The sequence below is a fragment of the Xenopus laevis genome, chromosome 9_10S (genome assembly GCF_017654675.1).
Source record: "Xenopus laevis strain J_2021 chromosome 9_10S, Xenopus_laevis_v10.1, whole genome shotgun sequence".
Lineage (NCBI taxonomy): Eukaryota > Metazoa > Chordata > Amphibia > Anura > Pipidae > Xenopus > Xenopus laevis.
Window position 1 is genome coordinate 94,435,263 of NC_054388.1, and position 27,375 is coordinate 94,462,637.

General features: G+C 40.1%; 1 protein-coding gene across 2 annotated transcripts in view; it reads left to right on the forward strand.

The window, feature by feature from the left end:
- The window catches only part of prkar1b.S (protein kinase, cAMP-dependent, regulatory subunit type I beta S homeolog), a 155,153-nt gene that overhangs the window by 101,975 nt on the left and 25,803 nt on the right, over positions 1–27,375 (forward strand). For both annotated transcript variants that reach the window (XM_018239163.2, XM_041579285.1), the window contains 2 exons: positions 14,720–14,878; positions 20,251–20,311. In XM_018239163.2, coding sequence (XP_018094652.1) covers positions 14,720–14,878; positions 20,251–20,311 — 220 coding nt within the window. The remainder of the gene's footprint in view (positions 1–14,719; positions 14,879–20,250; positions 20,312–27,375) is intronic.

The following is a 27,375-nucleotide window of genomic DNA, read 5'->3' on the forward strand; positions in this document are numbered from 1 at the left end:
ATAGTTGTCTACTCAGAGTGAAGAAAGTGTTTCAATTGTAACATGTTGATTTGCCCTTTGGTTTAAATGGACCATCAAGGACACTTGAGAGACATTGCTAAATACTAAAAATGTTGATCTATGCTATATATATATATATACGGTATATCTCCATCTATCTATCTATCATCTATAAATCAATCATCTATCTATCTATCTATCTATCTATCTATCTATCTATCTATCTATCTATCTATCTACCATCTATCTATCTATCTATCTATCTATCTATCTATCTATCTATCTATCATCAATCAATCATCTATCTATCAATCATCTATCTATCTATCTATCTATCTATCTATCTATCTATCTATCTATCTATCATCATCATCTATCTATCTATCTATCTATCTATCTATCTATCTATCTATCTATCTATCTATCTATCTATCTATCTATCTATCTATCTATCTATCTATCTATCTATCTATCTATCTATCTATCTATCTTATCTATCTATCTCTCTATTTCTATCATCTATCAATCAATCATCTATCTATCTATCTATCCCTCTCTCCCTCCCTCTCTATTTTTTTAACCTGGAGACGCATTCTCTGATCTTTTCATTCGCTCTTTAAACGTATCACTGTTTTATCACTTTTATTGTCTTTAAAACAAAGTTATTCTCAAAAGCTGTAACAAGGAACCATGAGCTTCATATCAAAGTCTTCAAACAGTGACGCCTGCTTTGCTGCGGATATGCTTTAAGGGCAGAATATCTCTTAAAACCACCCAAACTTTAGATGTGGTTTACCACAGACATTAGGGTAAGCACTACATACATATGTAGCAAGCAAGCAAGCAGCCAGAAATTCTGAAATCTGCCTAGACTGAGTTTTCTCTTCTGTCTTGCCTGTATGGGCTATACATAAGATATAATGCACAGTCACAGTATAATGGTTTAATGTAAAAACAGTTATATGTTGTACACTAGGAGGGTTATTTACTAAACTCTGAATGCAGTTATATGTTGTACACTAGGAGGGTTATTTACTAAACTCTGAATGCAAAAATCATTTTTTTTTTTAAGTGTATTTCAGGTGAAAAATCCGAAAAAAACTTGAAAATCGGATGAAAGATCCGAAAAAATCGCAAACAAAATTTTTGGGAAAGTGTATTAATAAATAAGCCCAAAAAACCTGTGCGGATTTGGTCTGAGCAAGCAAGCAGCCAGAAATTCTGAAATCTGCCTAGACTGAGTTTTCTCTTCTGTCTTGCCTGTATGGGCTATACATAAGATATAATGCACAGTCACAGTATAATGGTTTAATGTAAAAACAGTTATATGTTGTACACTAGGAGGGTTATTTACTAAACTCTGAATGCAAAAATCATTTTTTTTTTTTTAGAAAATTGGACTTTTAAAAAAATCATACATTTTTTCAGAATTTATTAAACCCCGAGGATGGGAAAAGTCCGAATCTGAAAGTCCGGCATCTCAGACCTTGTCACGGTTGCATATAAGTCAATGGGAGAAGTCACAATGATTTTTTGATGTGTGCTGGTTTTTTGGCAATACCCCTAAGTTTTCGTAGTTGTAGGAGTTTTCAGGTGAAAAATCCGAAAAAAACTTGAAAATCGGATGAAAGATCCTAAAAATTGCAAACAAAATTTTCGGGAAAGTGTATTAATAAATAAGCCCAAAAAACCTGTGCGGATTTGGTTTTTTTTTTTTGGAGTTTTTTTTAGAAAATATTAAGATAAATTCAGACTTTGATAAATAACCCCCTAGGTCTAGTAAGTGATGCCATTGTAGACTAGGATAGAGGATGAAAACTTTGTTGTATGTGCTTATATTGTAAGTCACACTGATACTTGCAGCCACAAATTCTGTATGCCACTAGGGATACACCGAATCCAGGATTCTGTTTGCGATTTTGCCAAATCTGAGCCTTTTCCAGCAGGGTTTGGATTTGCCCAAATCCAAAGCATACATAATTTAAAAAATTTGCAGCATGAGGCCAAATCAGTGCATGCCTACCTGTAACCCACAAAATACCCAAATTTTTTAGGTAGCCAGCAGATACCCTACCCACTGCGGGCACCTTCCCACAATATCGTACATACCAAGCCTGAATTACATATATACATGTGTTTGCTTAAAATGATCACCAAGGAGGTCCATGGCAAGTGGTTCCAGTTTTTTATAAAGGTCCACTTTAGCTAAACTGCAAGACCCCAGCACCCTACTGCTTCTCTGGTGATATATAAGTGATACATTGGGATAAATTCAGTCAAGTTAGCATCACTGGGAGCAATATCCATTGTGATTTGTCAGTGCTCACTATCTAGATTACACATGTAAGGATTATTTTCCTTTGAACTATATAATTTAGACATAAATTTGAAATTTACAGCTTTGCTTGTGTTTTACATGATTCCAAGTGCCATTGGCTGTTGTGTAATCACGGTAGCTGACGTTTAGTATGATACCCCTATTTCTAGGTTTCAGATAACCCTTGTTTTCAGCAGTGACTTGCTGGACCTTAGCGTTCTTAAGGTTCTAATGTGATGTCTGTCATTCAGCACTTCCATGTGACAATACTGATGCCATCTTCAGCAAGTGGATAGCCCTTTGCTCCTTCCTGGCCTGCCGGGGATTGCTGCGTGGGAGGTTGTTTTGCTACTGCTGATAGCGGTCACGCTGGGTAACACATTCCATGAGGTCCAGACTCCTGAGACAAATTCAGACTTTCATCAAGCCTTCTCTGGTTTTTGGTCATTTTATTTTTTTCACACATTTCTTTAATTCTCTGGAGAGCGGAAGATTCACTGACTCATTTGATCGCTGTCCAGAATGCGTTGTCACAAGGCAGCCTTTAGAAAAAAAAAAGTCTGCTTTCCCAGATTTAAATGGAAACTGCCAGCACAAATCTGGCTTCGACAGCGTTCGCGTTTCATTTTACAAAAACACAGTAGAGTTGTCTGTGCCCAAAATAACTTTGTCATTTCCTAAATATCTTATTTTTACTGTTATCCTGTCAATTAGTTGGAATGCGTGGTATGCATCAGGTATCACCCCTCTTTTCCCTTTGTTTTTAAAGTTTGAGTGTATAACTGTGCAACCATATAACTGAACAGCTTGTTGCTTGTGTTTCTGGTCAAGAACGTGAACTACCCCTTTAAAGAGATGCAGAAAACCCACACATTTTTAGAAATTCATAGAAAAAAGAGAATTTTGAATGTTTAATTTATCCAAGTAAGCGGAAACCCAAAGGTCTTTGTGTGATTTCTCTCAGCCTGAAATTGCCGTGTGATGGGAAGTAGCATGTTTAGACCTTGAAGTCTTACTGGTGGTCTGGTCTGGTCTGAGCTGATTTTCTTCCCATTATTAAGGTTATGGGTCAAAGGATAATGATATGCTTGGTGAAACTGCAATGCACTTGTGATGTAACACAAGACTGGTAGCCAACTGCTCTGCTTGCTAATTCTATTTATATCCTGGCTTATGGGGGAAGAATAATTTTAATTTGGCTCCATGCTTACAGAGATTGTCAGAATGCTAATTGAAAGTAAAACAAGACATACTCAGCCACCACCCTCTAAGCTTAAGCTACAAAAGCAAATTTCCAGATGATTCAAGTTATACAGTAGTTATAGCTTTAAGGGGGTAATAAATCAAAATTACTCTTTTTCTGAAAACTATTCCGACCAAATCCGCACTGATCTTATGTATCAATACATTTTTCTGAAAATTTCTTGTTCTGGGAAAAAACTTGATAAAATTGCTAAAAATTACCGTGACTTTTTCGGATTTGTTGCCAAAAACTGTGATTTTTTTTCGGATTTGACGCCCAAAAACCATAAATTCTTCTGATTATTGCATGAAACCGAGTGCAGATCAGGACTTCTCCCATTGACTTGAACTCGGCAGGTCTGAGTTGGAGTACTTTTTTTATCCAGACTTTTAACACGCTCGGGTTTCCTACATTTTTTCCTTTGTAAGGCCAATGAGGAAAAAAATCTGACTTTAATAAATAACCCCCTAAATGAATCTCAGATAAAGGACAGCAGCAGCCACAGCTAAACTCCAGAGAGGATTGTTTATTTTTCTCGTCCTCTTCACAATTTTCTCTTTCAGATGGTTACACACCATGGAGCTCAGGCCATAGTAAACTTTTCTTCCTGGGCAGACCTCTCAATTTTACAAACAGGGGCATATATATGGCACTAAAATGGAGTTCCCTGCAGCTATCTATTCGTGAAAACCATTTTGTTACTAGTGTAATATTTATTTAAAAACTTCACAGGGCATATTTACTAGAGATGTCGCGAACTGTTCGCCGGCGAACTTGTTCGCGCGAACATCGGGTGTTCGCGCTCGCCGGAAGTTCGCGAACGTCGCGCGACGTTCGCCATTTTGGGTTCGCCATTGTTGGCGCTTTTTTTTGCCCTCTCACCCCAGACCAGCAGGTACATGGCAGCCAATCAGGAAGCTCTCCCCTGGACCACTCCCCTTCCCTATAAAAACCGAAGCCCTGCAGCGTTTTTTCACTCTGCCTGTGTGTGCTGAAGAGATAGTGTAGGGAGAGAGCTGCTGCCTGTTAGTGATTTCAGGGACAGTTGAAAGTTTGCTGGCTAGTAATCGTTTTGATACTGCTCTGTTATTGGAGGGACAGAAGTCTGCAGGGTTTGAGGGACATTTAAGCTTAGGTAGCTTTGCTGGCTAGTAATCTACCTTCTACTGCAGTGCTCTGTATGTAGCTGCAGTGGGCAGCTGTCCTGCTTCTGATCTCATCTGCTGACTGCTGCAATAACAGTAGTCCTTGTAAGGACTGCTTTTATTTATTTTTTTGTTGTTTTACTACTACTACTACTACTACTACTATAAGAGCCCAGTGCTATTAGTCTAGCAGTGTTGGGGAGTGGGACTGGTGTGCTAATCTGCTGCTCCTAGTAGTTCAGCAGCACCAACTTTAATTTTTTTTTTTTAATATTCATTTTTTTTTATTTTACTTTTTTTTATTTTACTACCGCTGTAGTAGTGTATAAGTTGACCTTTTAGGCATTATTTGCCCTGTAGGCATTATTTGCACACTGTTTTCTTCAACCCGCCATCGAGCTGTGTGACCTTGTTCACATTCTGTCTAAATATCCATAATATTACCGTCTCCAGAAAAAACACCGGAGTCACTTTTTTCAAGCAGCCATAATATATTTTACGTAATCCGTATCCACCGCTGTAGTAGTGTATACGTTGGCCTTGTAGGCATTATTTGCACACTGTTTTCTTCAACCCGCCATCGAGCTGTGTGACCTTGTTCCCATTCTGTCTAAATATCCATAATATTACCGTCTCCAGAAAAAACACCGGAGTCACTTTTTTCAAGCAGCATTCATATATTTTACGTAATCCGTATCCACCGCTGTAGTAGTGTATACGTTGGCCTTGTAGGCATTATTTGCACACTGTTTTCTTCAACCCGCCATCGAGCTGTGTGACCTTGTTCCCATTCTGTCTAAATATCCATAATATTACCGTCTCCAGAAAAAACACCGGAGTCACTTTTTTCAAGCAGCATTCATATATTTTACGTAATCCGTATCCACCGCTGTAGTAGTGTATACGTTGGCCTTGTAGGCATTATTTGCACACTGTTTTCTTCAACCCGCCATCGAGCTGTGTGACCTTGTTCCCATTCTGTCTAAATATCCATAATATTACCGTCTCCAGAAAAAACACCGGAGTCACTTTTTTCAAGCAGCATTCATATATTTTACGTAATCCGTATCCACCGCTGTAGTAGTGTATACGTTGGCCTTGTAGGCATTATTTGCACAGTGTTTTCTTCAACCCGCCATCGAGCTGTGTGAGCTTGTTCACATTTTGTCTAAATATTGATAATATTATCGTCTCTAGAAAAACCACTTGAGTTACTTTTTTTCAAGCAGCATTCATATATTTTACGTAATCCGTATCCACCGCTGTAGTAGTGTATACGTTGACCTTGTAGGCATTATTTGCACACTGTTTTCTTCAACCCGCCATCGAGCTGTGTGAGCTTGTTCACATTTTGTCTAAATATTGATAATATTATCGTCTCTAGAAAAACCACTTGAGTTACTTTTTTTCAAGCAGCATTCATATATTTTACGTAATCCGTATCCACCGCTGTAGTAGTGTATACGTTGACCTTGTAGGCATTATTTGCACACTGTTTTCTTCAACCCGCCATCGAGCTGTGTGAGCTTGTTCACATTTTGTCTAAATATTGATAATATTATCGTCTCTAGAAAAACCACTTGAGTTACTTTTTTTCAAGCAGCATTCATATATTTTACGTAATCCGTATCCACCGCTGTAGTAGTGTATACGTTGACCTTGTAGGCATTATTTGCACACTGTTTTCTTCAACCCGCCATCGAGCTGTGTGAGCTTGTTCACATTTTGTCTAAATATTGATAATATTATCGTCTCTAGAAAAACCACTTGAGTTACTTTTTTTCAAGCAGCATTCATATATTTTACGTAATCCGTATCCACCGCTGTAGTAGTGTATACGTTGACCTTGTAGGCATTATTTGCACAGTGTTTTCTTCAACCCGCCATCGAGCTGTGTGAGCTTGTTCACATTTTGTCTAAATATTGATAATATTATCGTCTCTAGAAAAACCACTTGAGTTACTTTTTTTCAAGCAGCATTCATATATTTTACGTAATCCGTATCCACCGCTGTAGTAGTGTATACGTTGACCTTGTAGGCATTATTTACACACTGTTTTCTTCAACCCGCCATCGAGCTGTGTGAGCTTGTTCACATTTTGTCTAAATATTGATAATATTATCGTCTCTAGAAAAACCACTTGAGTTACTTTTTTTCAAGCAGCATTCATATATTTTACGTAATCCGTATCCACCGCTGTAGTAGTGTATACGTTGACCTTGTAGGCATTATTTGCACACTGTTTTCTTCAACCCGCCATCGAGCTGTGTGACCTTGTTCACATTTTGTCTAAATATTGATAATATTATCGTCTCTAGAAAAACCACTTGAGTTACTTTTTTTCAAGCAGCATTCATATATTTTACGTAATCCGTATCCACCGCTGTAGTAGTGTATACGTTGACTTTGTAGGCATTATTTGCACAGTGTTTTCTTCAACCCGCCATCTAGCTGTGTGTATTATCGTTTCCAGAAAAACCAACTGAGTTTTTGTTGTTGTTGTTGTTTTTTTAAAAATAATGCCAGGCAAAGGCAGGCCGCCACGCAGAGGCCGTGCTAGGGGCCGTGCTGCTATGCAATCCTGTGGCCCTAGCAAATTTCCCAGTTTTAAAAAGCCAATGACCCTGAACTCCCAAAATGCTGAAGAGGTAGTTGACTGGCTTACACAGCACACCCCATCCTCTACCGTTTCTAACTTTACCACAACATCCTCCTCATCCTCCACTGCTATGGCCACCCCACGTAACACTTCCTCCACCACCGGTGCCCCTTCTTCACTGGGGTCAGAGGAGTTATTTTCCAATGAGTTTCTTGAACTGAGTAATGCGCAACCATTATTGCCAGAAGAAGATGAAGGAGATGAGGACCTTACACCAGATTTAATTCTGGCAGAGAACACGATAGAGATGGACATAATGAGTGATGAGGAGGAGGTCCCCGCTGCTGCTTCCTTCTGTGATGTGTCAGAAGAAATTGATGCATCTGAGGAGAATGATGATGAGGAGATTGATGTTTTGTGGGTGCCTAGTAGAAGAGAGCAAGAGGAGGGTAGTTCAGATGGAGAGACGGAGAGTCAGAGAGGCAGTAGGAGAATAAGACTTAGAAGAAGCAGGGAGGACAGCCCGCAGGGATCAGCAGGGCAACAACATGTATCGGCACCTGTGTTCAGCCGGCCAACGCACCCGCCATTGCCGCCAATACCGCCAACTCCGCCAACTTCTACTGTTACCGCCAGATCGCACACTTCCAAAAAGTCAGCAGTGTGGGATTTTTTAATGTGTGTGCCTCTGACAAAAGCATTGTAATTTGCAATGAGTGCAGTCAGAAACTGAGCCTTGGTAAGCCCAACAGCCACATAGGTACAACTTCTATGCGAAGGCACATGAGCGGCAAGCACAAAGCACTTTGGGAGCAACACCTCAAAGGCAACAGGCAAACTAAAAGCCACACTCCTTCTGGTCCAGCATCTTACTGCTCTACCTCTGCTCTCCTTGACCCGTCTGAACCACCCTCCACTCCGCCTTCCACCTTGACCACCTGTTCCCATTCCCAGTCATCTGCCACCAGCCAAGTTTCTGTGAAGGCCATGTTTGAGCGTAAGAAGCCAATGTCTGACTGTCACCCCCTTGCCCGGCGTCTGACAGCTGGCTTGTCTGCACTCTTAGCCCGCCAGCTTTTACCATACCAGCTGGTGGACTCTGAGGCCTTCCGCAAATTTGTAGCAATTGGGACACCGCAGTGGAAGGTACCCAGCCGCAATTTTTTTTCTAAAAAGGGAATACCACACCTGTACCAACATGTGCAGAGCCAAGTTACCGCATCTCTGTCACTTAGTGTTGGGCCAAAGGTCCATATGACTACTGACGCATGGTCCTCCAAGCATGGTCAGGGCAGGTATGTCACCTACACTGCCCACTGGGTGAACTTGGTAATGGCTGGGAAGCAGGGAATGGGTAGCTCAACAACAACAGTGGAGTTGGTGTCACCGCCACGGATTGCACGCGGTTCTGCCACCACCTCTACTCCTCCATCGCTCTCTACCTCGTCTTCTTCTTCTTCTTACTCTGCTGCTGGGTCCTCCTTCTCCTCCTCCACACCTGTGCACCCCCAGCTCCCCCTAGGCTATTCGACGTGCCAGGTACGCCGTTGTCACGCTGTCTTGGGGATGACGTGCCTGGAAAGCAAAAACCATACCGGATCTGTACTCCTGTCATCTCTGCAGTCACAGGCCGATCGGTGGCTGACCCCACACCAACTGCAGATCGGAAAAGTGGTGTGTGACAATGGAAGCAATCTGTTGGCAGCGTTGAGACTAGGCAATTTAACACATGTGCCCTGCATGGCACATGTGTTAAATTTAATAGTCCAACGTTTTGTCTCCAAGTACCCAGGATTCCAGGACGTTCTCACCCAGTCCAGAAAGGTGTCGGCCCATTTCAGACGTTCCTACACAGCCATGGCACGCCTTGCTGACATTCAGCAGCGCTACAACATGCCAGTCAGGCGTTTGATTTCTGACAGCCAGACTCGCTGGAATTCAACGCTCCTTATGTTGGAACGTCTGCTGCAACAACAAAGGGCCGTCAACGAGTACCTTTTTGAACTGGGTGGTAGGACTGGATCTGCACAGCTGGGGATTTTTTTCCCCCGTTACTGGGTGCTTATGCGCGATGCCTGCAGGCTCATGCGACCTTTTGAAGAGGTGACAAATATGGTCAGTCGCACCGAAGGCACCATCAGCGACCTAATACCCTTCGCTTTCTTCCTGGAGCGTGCCGTGCGACGAGTGACAGATGAGGCTGTAGACCAGCGTGACGAGGAGCTGGAAGCGCACGATTTCTGGTCGGAATCACCAGAACGAACCCAGGCACCTGCTGCAACGCAGGGAGAGGTGCCAGAAGTGGAGTCAGAGGAGGAAGGTGGCTTTGTGGAGGAGGAGGAGGAGGACCAACAGGAGCAGGCTTCCCAGGGGGCTAGTGGTGACCTTTTGGGGACCCCTGGTCTTGTACGTGGCTGGGGGGAGGAGACCGTGGATGATGCAGTCCTTGATAATGAGGAAGCGGAGATGGATAGCTCTGCATCCAACCTTGTGAGAATGGGGTCTTTCATGCTGTCATGCCTGTTGAAGGACCCCCGTATCAAGAGGCTTAAGGAGAAGGACCTGTACTGGGTCGCAACGCTACTAGACCCTCGGTACAAGCATAAAGTGTCAGAAATGTTACCAACATACCACAAGTCCGAAAAGATGCGGCATTTACAAACCAGCCTGCAAAACATGTTGTACAATGCTTTTAAGGGTGATGTCACTTCAGGAACTCATCAACATTCCAGGGGCAGAGGTGCCAGTAATCCTGCCACGAGCACACCTGCAAGGACAAAGCCCTTTGGCCAGTCTGTAACGTCAGACATGCAAATGTTTTTCTGTCCAAGGCAGCGCCACAACCCTTCTGGATCCACCCTCAAAGAACGCCTCGACCGGCAGGTAGCGGACTACCTGGCATTAACTGCAGATATCGACACTCTGAGGAGCGATGAACCCCTGGACTACTGGGTGCGCAGGCTTGATCTGTGGCCAGAGCTGTCACAATTTGCCATGAACCTCTTGTCTTGCCCAGCCTCAAGTGTGCTCTCAGAAAGGACCTTCAGTGCAGCAGGAGGGATTGTAACTGAGAAGAGAACTCGCCTAGGTCACAAAAGTGTCGATTACCTGACCTTTATTAAAATGAATGAGGGGTGGATCTCGGAGGGTTACTGCACGCCGGAAGACTTGTTCTGACTTCTATGCAGCTGTCCTTCTCTTCAAGCCTCATGACTCCACACACAGCTGTCCTTTAGCGTCCTCCTCCTCCCTCCGCCACCGTTACAAACTAGGGTGCAAACCCTACTGGTTTAATTTTTTCTGGCCTCTGTGCTTCAGTGGCTGCAACCAAAAAAACTGGGCAAACAATGTCTACAAGGTCAACGTATGGCAAAAAATGACTATTTTCAGCATTTATATGGCATATTTTTTCTGGCAACTGTGCTTCAGTGGCTGCGTCCAAAAAAATGCATATTTTCTGCATTTATATGGCATAATTTTTCTGGCAACTGTGCTTCAGTGGCTGCGACCAAAAAAATGCATATTTTCTGCATTTATATGGCATAATTTTTCTGGCCTCTGTGCTTCAGTGGCTGCAACCAAAAAAATTTATATTTTCAGCATTTATATGGCATAATTTTTCTGGCCTCTGTGCTTCAGTGGCTGCAACCAAAAAAATTTATATTTTCAGCATTTATATGGCATAATTTTTCTGGCAACTGTGCTTCAGTGGCTGCGACCAAAAAAATTACTATTTTCAGCATTTATATGGCATATTTTTTCTGGCCTCTGTGCTTCAGTGGCTGCGGCCAAAAAAACTGGGCAAACAATGCCTACAAGGTCAACGACGTTGACCTTGTAGGCATTGTTTGCCCAGTTTTTTTGGCCGCAGCCACTGAAGCACAGAGGCCAGAAAAAATATGCCATATAAATGCTGAAAATAGTAATTTTTTGCCATACGTTGACTCAACGTATATGGCAAAAAATGACTATTTTCAGCATTTATATGGCATATTTTTTCTGGCAACTGTGCTTCAGTGGCTGCGACCAAAAAAATGCATATTTTCTGCATTTATATGGCATAATTTTTCTGGCCTCTGTGCTTCAGTGGCTGCAACCAAAAAAATTTATATTTTCAGCATTTATATGGCATAATTATTCTGGCAACTGTGCTTCAGTGGCTGCGACCAAAAAAATGCATATTTTCTGCATTTATATGGCATAATTTTTCTGGCCTCTGTGCTTCAGTGGCTGCAACCAAAAAAATTTATATTTTCAGCATTTATATGGCATAATTTTTCTGGCAACTGTGCTTCAGTGGCTGCGTCCAAAAAAACTGGGCAAACAATGTCTACAAGGTCAACGTATGGCGAAAAATTACTATTTTCAGCATTTATATGGCATATTTTTTTCTGGCAACTGTGCTTCAGTGGCTGCGTCCAAAAAAACTGGGCAAACAATGCCTACAAGGTCAACGTATGGCAGTTGTTTAAAGAGAACAGTAGATTACTAGCCAGCAAAGCTACCTAAGCTAAAATGTCCCTCAAATCCCTGCAGACTTCTGTCCCTCCAATACAGAGCAGTATCAAGCAGATTACTAGCCAGCAAGCTTACTATCATCTGTCCCTGAAATCACTAACAGCTCTCCCCCTACACTATCTCTTCCAAGCACACACAGGCAGATTTTTCAGATACATTTTTGCCCTTGATCCCCCTCTGGCATGCCACTGTCCAGGTCGTTGCACCCTTTAAACAACTTTAAAATCATTTTTCTGGCCAGAAATGTCTTTTCTAGATGTTAAAGTTCGCCTTCCCATTGAAGTCTATGGGGTTCGCGAACCGTTCGCGAACCGCTCGCATTTTTGCGCAAGTTCGCGAATATGTTCGCGAACTTTTTTTCCGACGTTCGCTACATCCCTAATATTTACTGCCATGGTTTTCTTTGAGATGGCAATTGCCAAAACTTACAACTAGTTAGTTATGGAATAATGCAGGCATAGTGTCAGCATTGCCAGGTGAAATCTCAAAAGGCCATATCACAAAGGTATTCCTTACAATTACTCACAGTGAAAAGATAAGAACATAAGTCTGGAATCTTTTAGCTTAAATTAACAAAATTGATTTACTAAGGTATCAACGTGTGATTTTTCATGAAAAGCCAGGTCCATGAAACCAAGAAAGCATAGCCTAAATTATCTTTATATAAAATGTAGAACACTAGTGATCAAATTGATGGTAAGCTGTCATGTAGATGTTCTAATATGCGTACAGATATGGGATCCATTATCCAGAAACCTTTTATCCAGAATAATCCATAAAGGAGTACACAGGAATCATCAAGAACATAGAGCACAGAGGATAGCAAATACTCACAAGCACCAATGATCAGCTTAGTCCCTGCAGGTAAGGGAACATGTACAGCAGCAGTGAAGCAGCAATTGAAGGTACACTCAGCTTTCAGCCCAGTGGAATCTCTACATCCCTAAGTCTACACTTAGTCCCTACTTCTGGGTTACTAGTACCCGAAATCTTAATCCCTCTGACTCTCCTTGTCAGAGCCTTAGGATGCTCAACTAAATAACCTGTCTGTCACTTCTAGAGGGACCTATTAGAGAGTATAGCTTATCCTTTACTAGGCCTAATGTACCTAGGTTCCACTACCCATTCCCTTCCTGCCTGCTTGGTAAGGGCTAAAGCAATGAACCCAGAGCACATGGTTACCTAGACCTTTATACTATAGCACAGTGCCATCTACTGTACACTGTGAGAACATCAAGGGGCTTAGCTTAACAACAAAACAGGTCCCCCATTAGGACCCATTTAGGCGTCACACACTGAGGATTTGCCTGCCAATATTAATTAGGGTGGCTAATTTATCAGATCCTTACATAAGCAAATGATTTTAAAAAATATTTCCTTTTTTCTCTGTAATAATAAAATAATACCGTGTGCCTTGTACCTAACTAAGATATTATTAATCCTTATTGGATGCAAAGCAATCCTTTTGGGTTGATTTCATGTTTAAATTATTTTTTAGTAGACTTAAAGTGTGGTGATCCAAATTATGGAAAAATATATTATGCTGAAAACCCCAGGTCCTGAGCATCCCGGATAACAGGTCCCATGCCTGTATAGGGTATTATAAAATTCAATAATATTGTAATTTTAAGGGTTCTAGGGTAGTGCTCATTTTTTTATTTTGAAAATAATGGCAGTTATTCTTTTGACTTACAAAGTCATTGACTTTTTGTGTTATAAGCCATATCGCCAAAAAGCCAATTCATAGTTGGTGTCTGTGACATCAAAGAAATGGGTGAAGAGTAGGGACATGGATAAAGAGTAGGGTTTTTAACTTTCCTTTGATGCTTTCTGAGGTGGTGTGGTTTGCCATTCTTGCAATGCAATTGCTATTTATCATGATATTCAAACTGTTCAGTTTGTGTGGCAAAAGTTATTGTTTTCCAATAGCATGACCAGTGGTTCAGATAAGTGGGAAATCCGTGGGAACAGAGTTCTCCCAAGAATGTTTTTGTGGGAAAGAAGTCCCTTTAAGACTACAAAGGATCCATTAGGAAAGGGTCTAAATAAATCTAGTCTGGGGGCTATTCCTGGTTATTGAGTTTCCCATGTATATGGATATGTATCTGCCCAAGCATAGAGGTAGGTTCACAAATGCTAACTGACAATGCACAGATTATTATTTAAGTGTATGCAATATGTAAACAAACCTCTTCATGAATATGAGAAAGGTTATATGTGTTATACTTGAAGCAAATGGTTTACCTTTAAATAAAACCCTTTTGGGTTCTATTTGCAAATAAACAGCCTGACACCTTGTTTCTTAAGAGGTTATTCCATGACAGACTTGATAAAAGATAAACAAGATGACACCAGGCTGGAAGGCAAAGTATTTGAGAGCTAATTGGTTTAGGAGAAAGAAATGGCCCTGTTGGGACAAAGACGAAGAGCCATCAAAGGCCACCGTGAGTTTCTTCTCTTTAACTCGCAGGGATGCGGTTTGCTTTTGACCCTCATTAAGGCTATCAACACACCTATCAACACGTCCCCTTCCTTTTAGGTCTGTCAGTGTAATAATAGGTCACAGTTGTGACAGTTCTGCTTGTCGACTCTGTGAGTGTTCAGCGCTAGGAAAAAAAAATAACCTAGGCTCAATAAACCACAGAAGCTGAAAATTCCAGAGCAAATACACTTATTGTGCCGAAGCAACAAATCCTGAAACTCTATCCTCAAAGTAGGTTGTCAACCCTTTTTGACCAAGTGAGGAAACTATTAGTCTATTGTTTGAGCTCCTATTCCCTGCTTCGACTCATTAAACAAGAGATTATTAATAGGTTTTCAGATAACGGGAGACATAAGGAAAAAGCAAACAGTTTCCTGCTGATAAACTCTGTGTTCTTTTTTTCCCTTTGTCTAGGTCTATGTTAATGGAGAGTGGGTGACCAACATTGGAGAAGGAGGAAGCTTTGGAGAACTTGCATTAATCTATGGCACACCAAGGGCTGCAACTGTCAAGGCCAAGACAGACCTTAAGCTTTGGGGCATAGATCGGGACAGCTACAGAAGGATTCTAATGGTGAGTGGTCAGGTTTCAGTCAGGTCAGGTTTCAATTGTTAGGCATGCGTTGCATTTGCGGGATATCGTTTCTTTACAAAAGTCCCACTATTTCTCTACAAGGAAAGTTTTAAGTGGCCACAAAGCTTTATGCTGAAACCTGTGGGATTGATAAACTATTTTACATTTCTGCAGCTGGATTAATGATTTAGTATGCAGTGCAAGGCCATTGGCTTCTGTTTGGTCCTTCTCACTATGTTCTCTGCAACAGCTTTGGTTCTCAGGCATTTGGCAAGGAGGAGGAGGTGCTTGGAAGGCATTTCAGTTTGGCAGCATTTCTGAAAACCTCAATCCATTTTAGTACTGTAGCGCTTTGAAGATAATCTAACCTTGCGATCATTTGGTCAGAGATACTCATAGTGTTCCATTAGAGTTTTTCTCACTGCATAGGGTTACAAACCCAGTTCATATTTACTAGGAGACTTTCACACGCAATCATTTTTGGAGTTTTTCTGTTTAACTCCTTCAGTGTAAAGAGCATGTAACTCTCTGTGCTGCTCAGAAAAAGTGATTTGTTGAACCTTCAAATTGTAGGCTAGTGTTACACACAGTGTTAGTTTGCTGTAATGTCTCTGTAAAGTATCAGTGACAAAATATGGGGCAGTGTCTCCAGACACTCACCATTCTGTACAAAGGCTACATTTTCAGACAACAGCTACGTAAGCCATACCCATGGCAAGTTCCATAGTATGTAAAGGGAAACTATGGGAGTGGGATTGATTTAGAGTGGTCATATACCAACTTGCTCATTGGAATTCAACTTATTGGACTGTGGGCAGAACTAATGGATACTGTATATGTGGTCATACACATTATATGCACCTTTCTATTGTTTAGTTTTTTGGTGCAGACAGCTAAAGCATCAGAACAGCATAAAGTGAAGAAGAGCTTTGGTTCCTCTAAACTTCCTCATCTGCTGATGCACTATAGTGCTTTTTGCTGACAAACCTTAACTGTATAATAAACCCTGTTCGGTTTCATTGTTAAGGTGGCCGCTAAAAGCTGCTGATTCATTCCTTCTGGACCTAGTCAACACTTATTGGCTCATGTATAGGCCCTCCAGTGGGCCTGCCTGACCAAAATCAGTCCAAAAATGAGGCAGATATTGATCAGGCAGTTTTAAAAATCCAGTTGGGGCCATGTGGGCTTGTTGATGTGGAATTTGCTACTTCTGTTGTGACATTTGGCAGAGCAAGTGGATCTTTAAATGTATGGCCACCTTAAAAAACCAAGGCACATGCCCCAAATAACTTTAAACTGATATTAAACTTTTATATTTTTGGAACCAGCTACCTCAGCAATGCTCACTGGGTAAATCAGCACACAGTGGCAAGTTGTTTCCTGGATCTTTTGGCAAGTGGGTCTTATTTGCAAGCTAGGAGCTCTATTGGCAAATCGGTATATGATATAAAGTTAAAGAGCTCCTCATCTTGGTCGTGCTTTTCCAAGGCTCTTCAGGCGTGTTTCATTTCCAATTAAATCTGTGCTGTTTTATCAAGGTTCCCAAAGATTAGGGATGTACCGAATCCACTATTTTGGATTCTGCCGAACCTCTGAGTCGTTCACAAAAGGTTCGGCCGAATACCGAATCCGAATCCTAATTTGCATATGCAAATTAGGAGTGGGAAGGAGAAAACATTTTTTACTTCCTTGTTTTTTGACAAAAAATCACGCGACTTCCCTCCTGCCCGTAATTTGCATATGCAAATTAGGATTCGGATTCAGTTTGGCTGGGCAGAAGGATTCGGGCCGAATCCGAATTCTAGTCAAATCCCGAAACGAATCCTGGATTCGGTGCATCCCTACGCAAAGATACTTGTCAGAGTAAAAGGGGTTGGTGTAAATCGGAAGCAGTTTAAATGCATAGAGATTAAAATAAGAGAAAAGGTATGTTAGGTCATACTGTATATAAAACCAATTAATAATTTCATGTCAGATTTATTTTGTTGTTTTACCTTTGGCCAAGCTCGAATTCTACCATTTTCATTAAGTTTTGACCATTATCTCATATTTGAGACTCATTTGCAAATCTGCTAAAAGCAGGTAGTCTCTCCCCATGTCTGGCAGTAGCTGCCACACAGGCCCGGGCTGGCAATCTGTGGGTTCTGGCAAATGCCAGAGGGGCTGCTATAATGTGCCATAGAAAGTCAGTATTTAGTGGGCTGGTGGGAGCTGTTTGGGCCTCTCTGTGGGCTGTTTGGGCCTCTGTGTACCTGAAATGCCAGGGCCTATTTTAATTCTCAGTCTGGACCTGAGATACAGATTTGCAGTGCTCTGCAAAGGCTTGTGGATTTCGCTTGAAGCCAAATCTGTTCCTGAAGACAGAAAAGGCCTCATTTACTAAGTGCAGGGCAGGGTGCATAGTTCAAAAAATGCGACCCAGGCACCATGTCTTTTTCACTTTTCAACCTGTTTTTGTTGAAGGCGCAGCTATTTGCTCTCCTAGAATGGAACACTGTGTTCGTCACTGTCATATACATAAGGGCGGTTATGAGCACATGAACATATCTTCAAACACTCCCCATGAGAGTGGCCTCAGTCAGCAGTTATCACAGAAAGATTGGAGCGATGGTGCACTTTATATAACTACATTTGGAATTTGTTGACATTGCATTCATGGTTGAAATAAGGTGCCCTAACAAATATATACCAACCCTTGAAGTAGCTTTTCTTATTTTAAATTTTATAGATATACATTATTTCAGCCTTTTTTGGCCTAAATTGTTTACTGTAACTTTCCGACAGCTTCTACAGATACAGGGTAGTTCTTTAAATGATTCTAGGAAGATACCAACCAACATATATCCAGTGTGAGTGACATCCATGTAGCTTGCAGCTGTTCATATAATTTAACAGCCTTGTAAATCATTACATTTTACTTGCTAGAAATAATGCATTACCAAGTGTGACAAGTGCCGTAGGACTAACATTTCTATTGTGAGTGAGAGAATGTAATTCATTCATAATCCAGGTCCCAATGTCACCCATGATTTCTATGGAAACTCAATGTAACTCTTTACAGATTCAGAATCAGATTCAGGATTGGGCGGTGGGAAGTATTTGTTTCATGCTGAATCTTTCATTTTACTGATGATCTTTCATTACGGAAAGACAGATGTCCCGTCACTGGTCTTACTGATTAGATCTCTTGCATTAAACAGCACTTTGAAATCTGTTAGTAAATCTTCAGATTGTCTGTTGAAGATAGAACATTTTAAGACGATTTTAAAGCATTTTCTGGCCATCTCATCCAATTACATTGTTATAACTTCAATTACAGTACTCTGTAAATTTATGGTGTAGTTTTTATTTCTAAATTACATTGTTTACACTACAAATAATTCACTTTATCATTTAAAATGTTATTCATGAACCAACAAGTGTATATTTTTTTAGTATATAAATATTGGTGTGTAGGCAGCCATCTCAGGCCAGGCCAGAACCTTAGGCTGCAACTGTTTTTTTTTGGCAGGCCATTGTTTCTCCAACTCAATGTCACTGAAGGAGTCGCAGTGGGACATGGATTTTTTCTATTGAGTGCTGTTTTAGATCTATCAGGGAGCTGTTATCTGGTTACCTTCCCATTGTTCAATTTTCAATCTGTGCAATCTGCTGTGGGGGGGGGGAGTGATATCACTCAAACTCAAGATGACCATACACAATCAGATCCGCTCGTTTGGTGAGGTCGCCAAACGAGCAGATCTTAACCCGATATGCCCACAAACGGCAGGGCAATATCAGGTTAATCCGAACAATTGGTTTACAATGAAAAGAATGGGCGCCAACGGGCCGTAGGACCGCATCAACGAGCCAATGTGGTCCTAGATCTCAGGAAAAATCAAACCTGCCCTATCAATATCAGGCCGATTTTTGGCCTTATAAAGATCGGGGAGTACACGCCGGAAGCCCCCACACACAGACATATAAACTGTCAAATCGGTCTAAAGATATTGGCAGCTTTAATCCGCCTGTGTATGGCCACGCTTTCAGTGCAGCAGTAAAGAGTAACTGAGGTTTATCAGAGCACAAGTCACATGACTGGGGGCACCTGGGAAATGGACAATATGTCTAGCCCCAGATGTCTGATTTCAAAATTAAATATAAAAAAATCTTTTTGCTCTTTTGAAAAAACGGATTTCAGTGCAGATTTCTGCTGGACCAGCACTATTAACTGATGTGTTTTTTTTTTTAAAGATAAAATACAGGATAAATGATAAAATACAGGAAATAATGTACATTCTAAAGTAGCAATTCTCAAACCACTGGGGCCTAGAGGGCCCTGGAGCAATAGTTGGGAGATCTTTAAAGATTAGCTAAAGTGAGATTTGGGAGAATGTCTATTTTGTTTCTTGGAGGTTGAGCTTCAGTGTCACTTAGAAGGAGATTGGGGACGAACATTACTTTTTGTTTCAATATATCTATCAGTTTATCAGTTTCTACACAAGTTGAGGAAATGAGACTATATAGAAAAGGCAAAATTACATAATCGTTGTAACTGATTGACATTAAGAAACATCATGTACAATTTATACGATTTATACAATTTATTGTATAAGGCGCCACACCATACTATGCATGTGACACAAGTGACATCACTAAGTGCCGTTTATAAAAATATATATTAGAGGTTTACCATGGCTTTTGTTTGTCGTGCATACCCTGTCTCCCTAATGTAATGAAAAATGACAATGAGCAGAGGTAATTAGATAAGCATATTGCTAAAGTGCCGCCATTTTGTGCCATCATCCTTATGACCTTGTTAACAAACCAAGGTCTGATTCTGTGTGCCGTAACTTTTCTTCCCTACAGTGGTTAACGAATACGGCTTTGTAATACTGCAGTGTGACACGGTGTGAAGTTTTCTGCCCCAAGGGAGTTTTTAAAAGCTTAGTTTGGGTGACTAATGGAAGCGACATATATCCACTTGTGCTAAGCTTCTTAACATAGTAAAAGCATTCATGCCCTCTTTGTTTTATGGGTCACTTGCATTCTTTATTCCAAAAGTAACCACTGTTCTACATTTAAAAATTCATGGGCCTTATCAATGGTTTTATCTATGATTTTGAACCAATTTCATTGGCTAAGAAGGTTTTAAAGTTGAAAAGGTATTTTAGATCTTCATGCTTGAAACACCCACTCATTGACTAGGTGGCCTTGTTTGCCCTCAAATATTTTTGCTAATATTTGTGCTTTGAGGTTTTATGTGTATTTGGGTGTGACCTTTTTTTCTTCTTTTTATTTGTAGAAGAACTTACTGTATGTGTAAAAACCACAGATATGTTGTGAAATCATGTTTTTCTCTTTATGTTCTTTCTTCTTCCCCCTAATAACAGGGCAGCACGTTGAGAAAGCGGAAGATGTATGAAGAATTCCTGAGCAAGGTCTCCATTTTAGGTCAGTTGTCCTCCCTGCTGCTGATGACACTAGGTGCACGAGCCATTTTTAGACTCTGAAAACACATGCAGTCAAGTTACAAAGACCACACAGCAGCCACATAAACGTGCAGGGGGGTCCTGCATGCTAGTCATTTTATTGGTTCATGTAAGCTCACATCTGTTACTGAGGTTTTTCTTTCTTGGTATCTGATCTCACAGACCAAACCTAAATGATTTTACATGTGTGAATATGAGAAGACGTTCTTCAAATCCCAAGGTTTCAACATGGGAGGGAGCCTTGCCCACACCCTTGTGGTTAAATAATGTGGTTTGATAGATGCTTCCCTTCAGAACTGTCTGGATTTAAAACGTTTTAGGGGGAACATTTCAGTTTATGGTCCACTAACTAAAATATAAGTTGGACATATATCAAGGAGCATATTGTATAATTGACAGGCATATTAAATTATATAGCCTAATGATTTTCATGCTCATATTATTTCTTTGTTGCAGGGCTTTACTATATAAGACGCAACAAGAAGGCAGGGGATGCAATAATACAGGTATGGGATCCGTTATCCAGAAAGCTACAAATTACAGAAGGGCTGTCTCCCATAGACTCCATTTTATCCAAATAATCCAAATTTTTTAAAAATGATTTCGTTTTTCTCTATAGTTATAAAACAGTATCTTATACATGATCCAAACTAAGAATTAATCTAACCTATCTGGTTTATTTAATGTTTACATGATTTTCTAGTTAACGTGAAGGTATGAAGATCCAAATTACAGAAAGATCCGTTATCCGGAAAGCCCCAGGTCCCGAGCATTCTGGATAACAGGTCCCAAACCTGTATAACTTATGTCAGTTTGCAGGGAATCCTCTTATAAGTTAACAGGAGGAAGTATCTTGTGTACAAATGTGGTGATGATTGAAAATGTGAATATATTTTAGGTAGCTCTGCCTACCTGAACTTTTTTCTCTCAATTCCATAATAGTAACTAAATCAGCCATAGACGTCTCCAAATTTCAGTTAATATAAATTATCCTTTAAATGAAGGGTATTTGGTTGTCATGTGTCTTGTGAGACACTTGCTCAGATCCTGAGGGTAGAATCTAGAATTGTTATTATTGGTATTAAAGGTATAGGATCTGCTATATGGAAACCTGTTATCTAAAAAGCTTTGAATTACAGAAAGGTCGTCTTCCATAGACTCCATTTTATCCAAATAATCCAAATTTTGTCTGCGATAATAAAACAGTACCTTGTACTTGATTCCAACTAAGATATAATTAATCCTTATTGAAAGCAAAACTAAGCTATTGGGTTTTAATGTTGACATTATTATTATTTTAATGTTGACATTATATTATTATTTTCTAGTAGACTTAAGGTATGAAGATCCAAATTATGGAAAGATCAGTTATCCGAAAATCCCCAGGTCCCGAGCATTCTGTATAATAGGTCCCATACCTGTATTATTATTTTTGATATAGTGTCAATAGTATTTTACATAGATTATGCCACCGTTCATTTACCCAAATTATACAATTTCAAGTGTTCAATAAACCTTCAAGGGCCTCTAATGCTCTATTTCTACAGGGCCTTTGTGGGCCAAAAAGATTATTGGTGCTATGGTATCTTTTGTTTGACAGAGAATATATGATTTTGTTATTATTATTATTTGTTGTTCTACAAAGCACCAACACATTGAAGATTACATTCTAACCCCTATCACATTCACTCACCTTGTTAGGGTCAGTTTAATCAGAAGCGGATTAACCAACCTGTATGTTTTTGGAGAATAGGAGGAAACAGGAGTCTGCTAATGTTCTTACACTTTTCAGTGACCCCTAAGCTTACAGCCCAGACAACACTGATCATGTGTAATCCCACTGGCATGCAAAAGTTAACTGAACAAGTTCCAAAATTTGGAGCACTAGTGGACAGGTTTTAAGGCATGGATCATTACTGTTACTAGGCTGCAGAACCTCTTGGCTAGTACAGGTATTGGATCCGGTATCAGGAACTACATAACCCACAATGCATTGCACTGTGATGTTCTGTTCCTTATTGAAATCACCTGTGCTGGGGATTGTAGGGTTTGGAGGATGCAGGCTGAGGACACAAAGTAACAGTAGTCAGTCAGCCAGCTCAGCAAAGTAGTCAGACAGATCAGTAGGAGAGCAGGGGACTAGGCTTAGGGAACTCTTCCAAACCATTAAAAATCATGAAAAGTCTGCATATTTTTTAATTTATATATATATATTGTAAAGTTGCTTGAAATTATTTTAACTTTTCAAAAAGCTTAAAGTGATACTGATGCAAAGACTTTTTAAAATATGAATGTACATTAAAAGTTACCTATAGGTCATATTGATCGTTTTTCTTTTCATCCCTCTCATAGACGAGCACGGGGAGTCAGATAGGTAATGTAAAAGCATTGGGCAAATACTTTATGGTATAACTATAAGTAGCAAACAAATCCAATACTATTATAGTTGTAAAAAAAAGTTTAATATCTGGTGTCAGTATCTCTTTAAGTTATGTTTGTGTGGAGTTCACCTTTACTGTTTTCTTAGAAGTAACTGTGGAATATTAGCAACTCTTGTATCAATTCTAACAGCTGCCTTTAATGAAACTCACGGATTCTGGTCAGCAGGGACACATATAACAAATATATAAACTAAATGTATCAATTTAGAAGAGTAAAAGAGTATGTGAACCCCTTCCTAGAGCTGCTTTAGAAGGCGAAAAACGAAACTTTACACTTCAATATTAGAAAAACAGACACACATAGAAAATAGAAAGTAATTGCAAAAAGGCTTTATTTCTGGGGAACTGTCTGAAACCAACTGAACAAAAAGTGTCTGAAGGCGAACAACCCCTTTAAGGTATGAAGATCCAAATTACTGAAAGGCAAACCCAAGCATTGAAGATAACAGGTCCTATACCTGTACAGTAAATTCAGTATATAAAAACATAGCTTTTCTAGTCTATTCCTTGTCTGTAGCTCTCTGTTGGGTTACAAAAATTATTATAGACCTCTTAAAATGTTCTCTTGTTATCATTGAGGTTTTGTTTTGCTATGATTAATGTGATAGTCAGAATATGTTCTCATGCAATTGATAGCCTTGTGCAGAAGGAAACAACAAAAGCCCAAGCCTCTCTCCCTGATCAATCACCATTAGCCTAAGACAAAAGTTTGATAAGTGGGACAAGCAAGGTCCATTACCACTCAGGCTGCCTCATAGAAGGGTTTGCTTTGCTGCTTACATTAGGTTACATTTTAGCAAACAGGTTAAAGCAAACACTATGGGAGCTTTAACAAAACATCAATACATTTGCTGCTCAAGAAGCAAACATTCTTCTATAAATGCAGTCATGGTGGCTGGCCGGACTAAACCTGAGAATATAATCTTGAACTTCACAAAGGGTTTCTGCAAGAAGTCAGTTCAAACACTTTCATGTTTTTGGCTCATGCCCAATAAATCATTATGGCATTCTATTAATGTAAAACTATTCTATTGATTGTCTAGCCATCCCCCCAAAAGCAAACATGACTGTGTCAAGATCTGACTCTTTATTTCAGCCTCAGTGTGCTGCACTTTTGTTCATTGCTTGCTGATATTTAGTTACATTCCTTATTGGGATGGCAAATAAAACCACTTTCTGCTCTACCTGCTACATTAAATTTGCACGGTATTGTTTATTAACTGTCATGTATGTAGCACCAACTAGGGTTGCCACCTTTTTGAAAAATCTTTACCGGCCAGGGAAGGGGCGGGTCCACAAGGTGGAGATGGGCGGGGCTGTGATGTCATGGGGTGGCATAGCGCTGTCACTGGGCGCGTGGCCATGATGTCAAGGGGCGCGCCAGAGTCGTGGATCGTGGAATAGGTAAGTATTTTTTAGCTGTAGAGGGAAGAAAAGGGTGGGCTGAGGGTGCAGTTTGAATGGTGATCACAAATTTACCGGCAGCTACATTGCCGGTAAATTTGTAATACTGGCCCTGTGAAATACCGGCCAGGTGGCAACCTTAGCACCAACACATTTACTCCATGCAAAATGTATATAAAATCAATTAAACCTCTCCTAGAAAGGCCAGGGCAGCAGACCTGATGTGATGGTAGACATTCTTACAGTTGTCCTCTCTGAGATCAGTGGTCAGTATGTCCTTAGGAGCTACTCTTAATTAATCATACTTACCACATTACATATTTAAAATGATTTCACCAAAATGTTGTAATTGCCTCAGGATGATTGGCGCTCATTTAACAAAACTAGGAAAGGTTGCCCATGGGCAGTAACCCTTAGTAGTCATCAGTGACTGGATGTCTGCAGGTTAAACCATGAATTTAACAATTTTATTGGTTGCCATACGTTACTGTCCATGGGCAACTTTGCCCAGTGTTGATAAATGACCCCCAATATTAGTGGGCATAGAGTGTCATGGCACCCTGCACCTGTCAGCACCATATGATCGATTGATTGATTTGACTTCCATAAGGATTTAATTCTTAGCTGGGATCAAGTAAAAGGTACTGTTTTATTACAACAGAGGAAAAAGGAAATCAGTTTTAAAAATTGGAATTATTTAATGAAAGTGGAGTCTATGGGTGATGGACTTCCTGTAATTTGGAGCCTTCTGGATAATGGGTTTCGGGATAATGGATACCATACCTGTAGAAGCCAGCAATCAACAACCACAGGGAGCAAAATTAAAGCTCAGAGTAACACACAGTAAATCAAGGGGGTAATTACTTCCCTGCCAACAGCAAAAGAGAATGCCAAGGAGTAGGTGGTACATTTTTTGAATACATTAGGACAGAGGTGATAGAGTTTAAGGCTTAGTGGCATATATTTTGGTTCTATGAAGAATGTGCCTCAAGAGGCCAACTGATATCTGTATTTTCAAAAATCAATACTGCTACTTAAATAAGTACAGCTATTAATAACTGCTAATGATCCCATAAATCACTACTTCTACCACTGACTGAAGCAGCAGACACTTCTGTTTCTCACGTGCCTTTCAGTAGTCTGTGCTGGTGCTTGATGTCTTGATCTTTTTTCTGTGTAAAGCTGGCCATAGATGTAAAGATTTTTAAAAGATCCGATCGTCATCGTTGAGACCACGATTATCTCAAAACGATTGTACGAATTGTCCATCAACTAAAAAGACCATTTGCCAGGAAAACAAAGGGTAGCTGCCTGCTTGTCCCTGCACTGGGACCGAAAAAGATTTTTTAACCAGCCGATCAATTTCCTGACAGATGTCGGCCGAAAAATCGTAAGATGTACGATCGTTCGAATCCCACTAACCACCCGATAATTTGGAAGGATTGGTCAGACTTCGCTAAAATCGGTCGTTCGGCAAGAAAAATCTTTAAATGTAATAGTTAATAAACAGTAAACTAAAGATATAAAAAATAAACAGTAAAGATGTTGGGGAAAAGCTTATCCAGAATGCTCGGGACCTGGGTTTTTCTGGATAAGGGGTCTTTCCGTAATTTAGATCTCCATTCTTTAAGTCTGCTAAAAACAATATCATCATTGAATAAACTGAATAGGATTGTTTTGCTTCCAGTAAGGATAAATTCTATATTAGTTTGGGTCAACTACAAGGTACTGTTTTATTATTACAGAGAAAAAGGAAATCATTTTTAAAATTTTAGATTATTTGCTTATAGAGGAGACGTCCTTCCCGTAATTTGGAGCTTTCTGGATAATGGGTTTTCAGGTAAAGGATCCCATACCTGTACTGTGTTATTGGATATAAAAAATGTAAGGCTGGATGTATCTATTGTACAAGGCATGAAATGTCTATGGTACAAGGCTCCCCTAATACAAACCAGTGATCTCTAGATAAAACCTCTAGTTTCCGGTTCTGCTATCAGGTTCTGCTAACCTTTCAGAAATGGAATTTGTATCTCAATATGAGAATGGACCATTGGATTCTTTAACATCCTTAAGTTTTATATACACGAGTTACTAATGCTGCCCAGCCTATGGAGTGTTTAGCATTGCTTTTTTTAAAAATGATAAATATTGATGTAACATTAGAGCAACAAAACTCCAGATGATCATGGGAAACTTACATACAAAAAATAATCAACCAGACTATTATGAGAGGGGGTGTGTATATATATATATATATATATATATATACATATATAGATATATATATATATACATATATAGATTCATTCATTGTTATTATTTTGCTGGAAAAGTATGCTGTTAGTAAACAACAACAGAGAACTATGTTAAATAACTTCTGGCTGCTCTCCCCCCATTCTCCCACGGTATGGCTATTGACACGTAGTCTGTGAGAACCAAACAATGTTTAAATCTGTTGGCAAAATAAAAAGACCTTTTAATATCATCATCTCCTCCATGCAGCTGTTCTTTGTGGCAGTATTTATGTTGGAGCGCTGGTTTAGGTGACATTGCTCTGCCACGCTTGAACAATAGTGCATGCACTAATTAGCCAGCAAGTCAGAGCAAGTAAGACCAAAGCTAATGTACCTGCTTGTGAGAAGTTATAATTCCTAGTAGGATTAAGGGATTCAAACCCATCCAGCAGGTGTGCAGTTAAAATCAATAGGTTATTTCCCCTCTGAAGCTGTGCCTTGCGGCTGACTCTGCATAATATTTACTATGGCTGAAAACAACCCTAGTTTACAAGGTTTCCCTCAGTAAAAAACAGCTGCTACAACTAATAGCTCCCTCCAGAACAGTTTGTTCGTATAGCACCGCCACATTTCTGCAGTGCTTTACAGAGATTATACATCATAAGCATCAGTCCCTGCATGGTGGAGCTTACAATCTAAGGTGCCTATCACATTTACATACAGTAGGGTCAATTAACCTGCCTCTGTTTATGTTTAGGGCATGGGAGGAAACCGAGTTCCCAGGGGAAACCCACCCAGACACACACACACCCACATTGTGCAGATCACTGAATACATTATATTGCAATTTCACATGGCTGGGGGGGGGGGGCTATGAAGGGTAGGGGGGTAGGGTTTTTTATGGATAAGGGTTTGGTTCTCCTTTAAAAACTAAACCTTTACAAGGG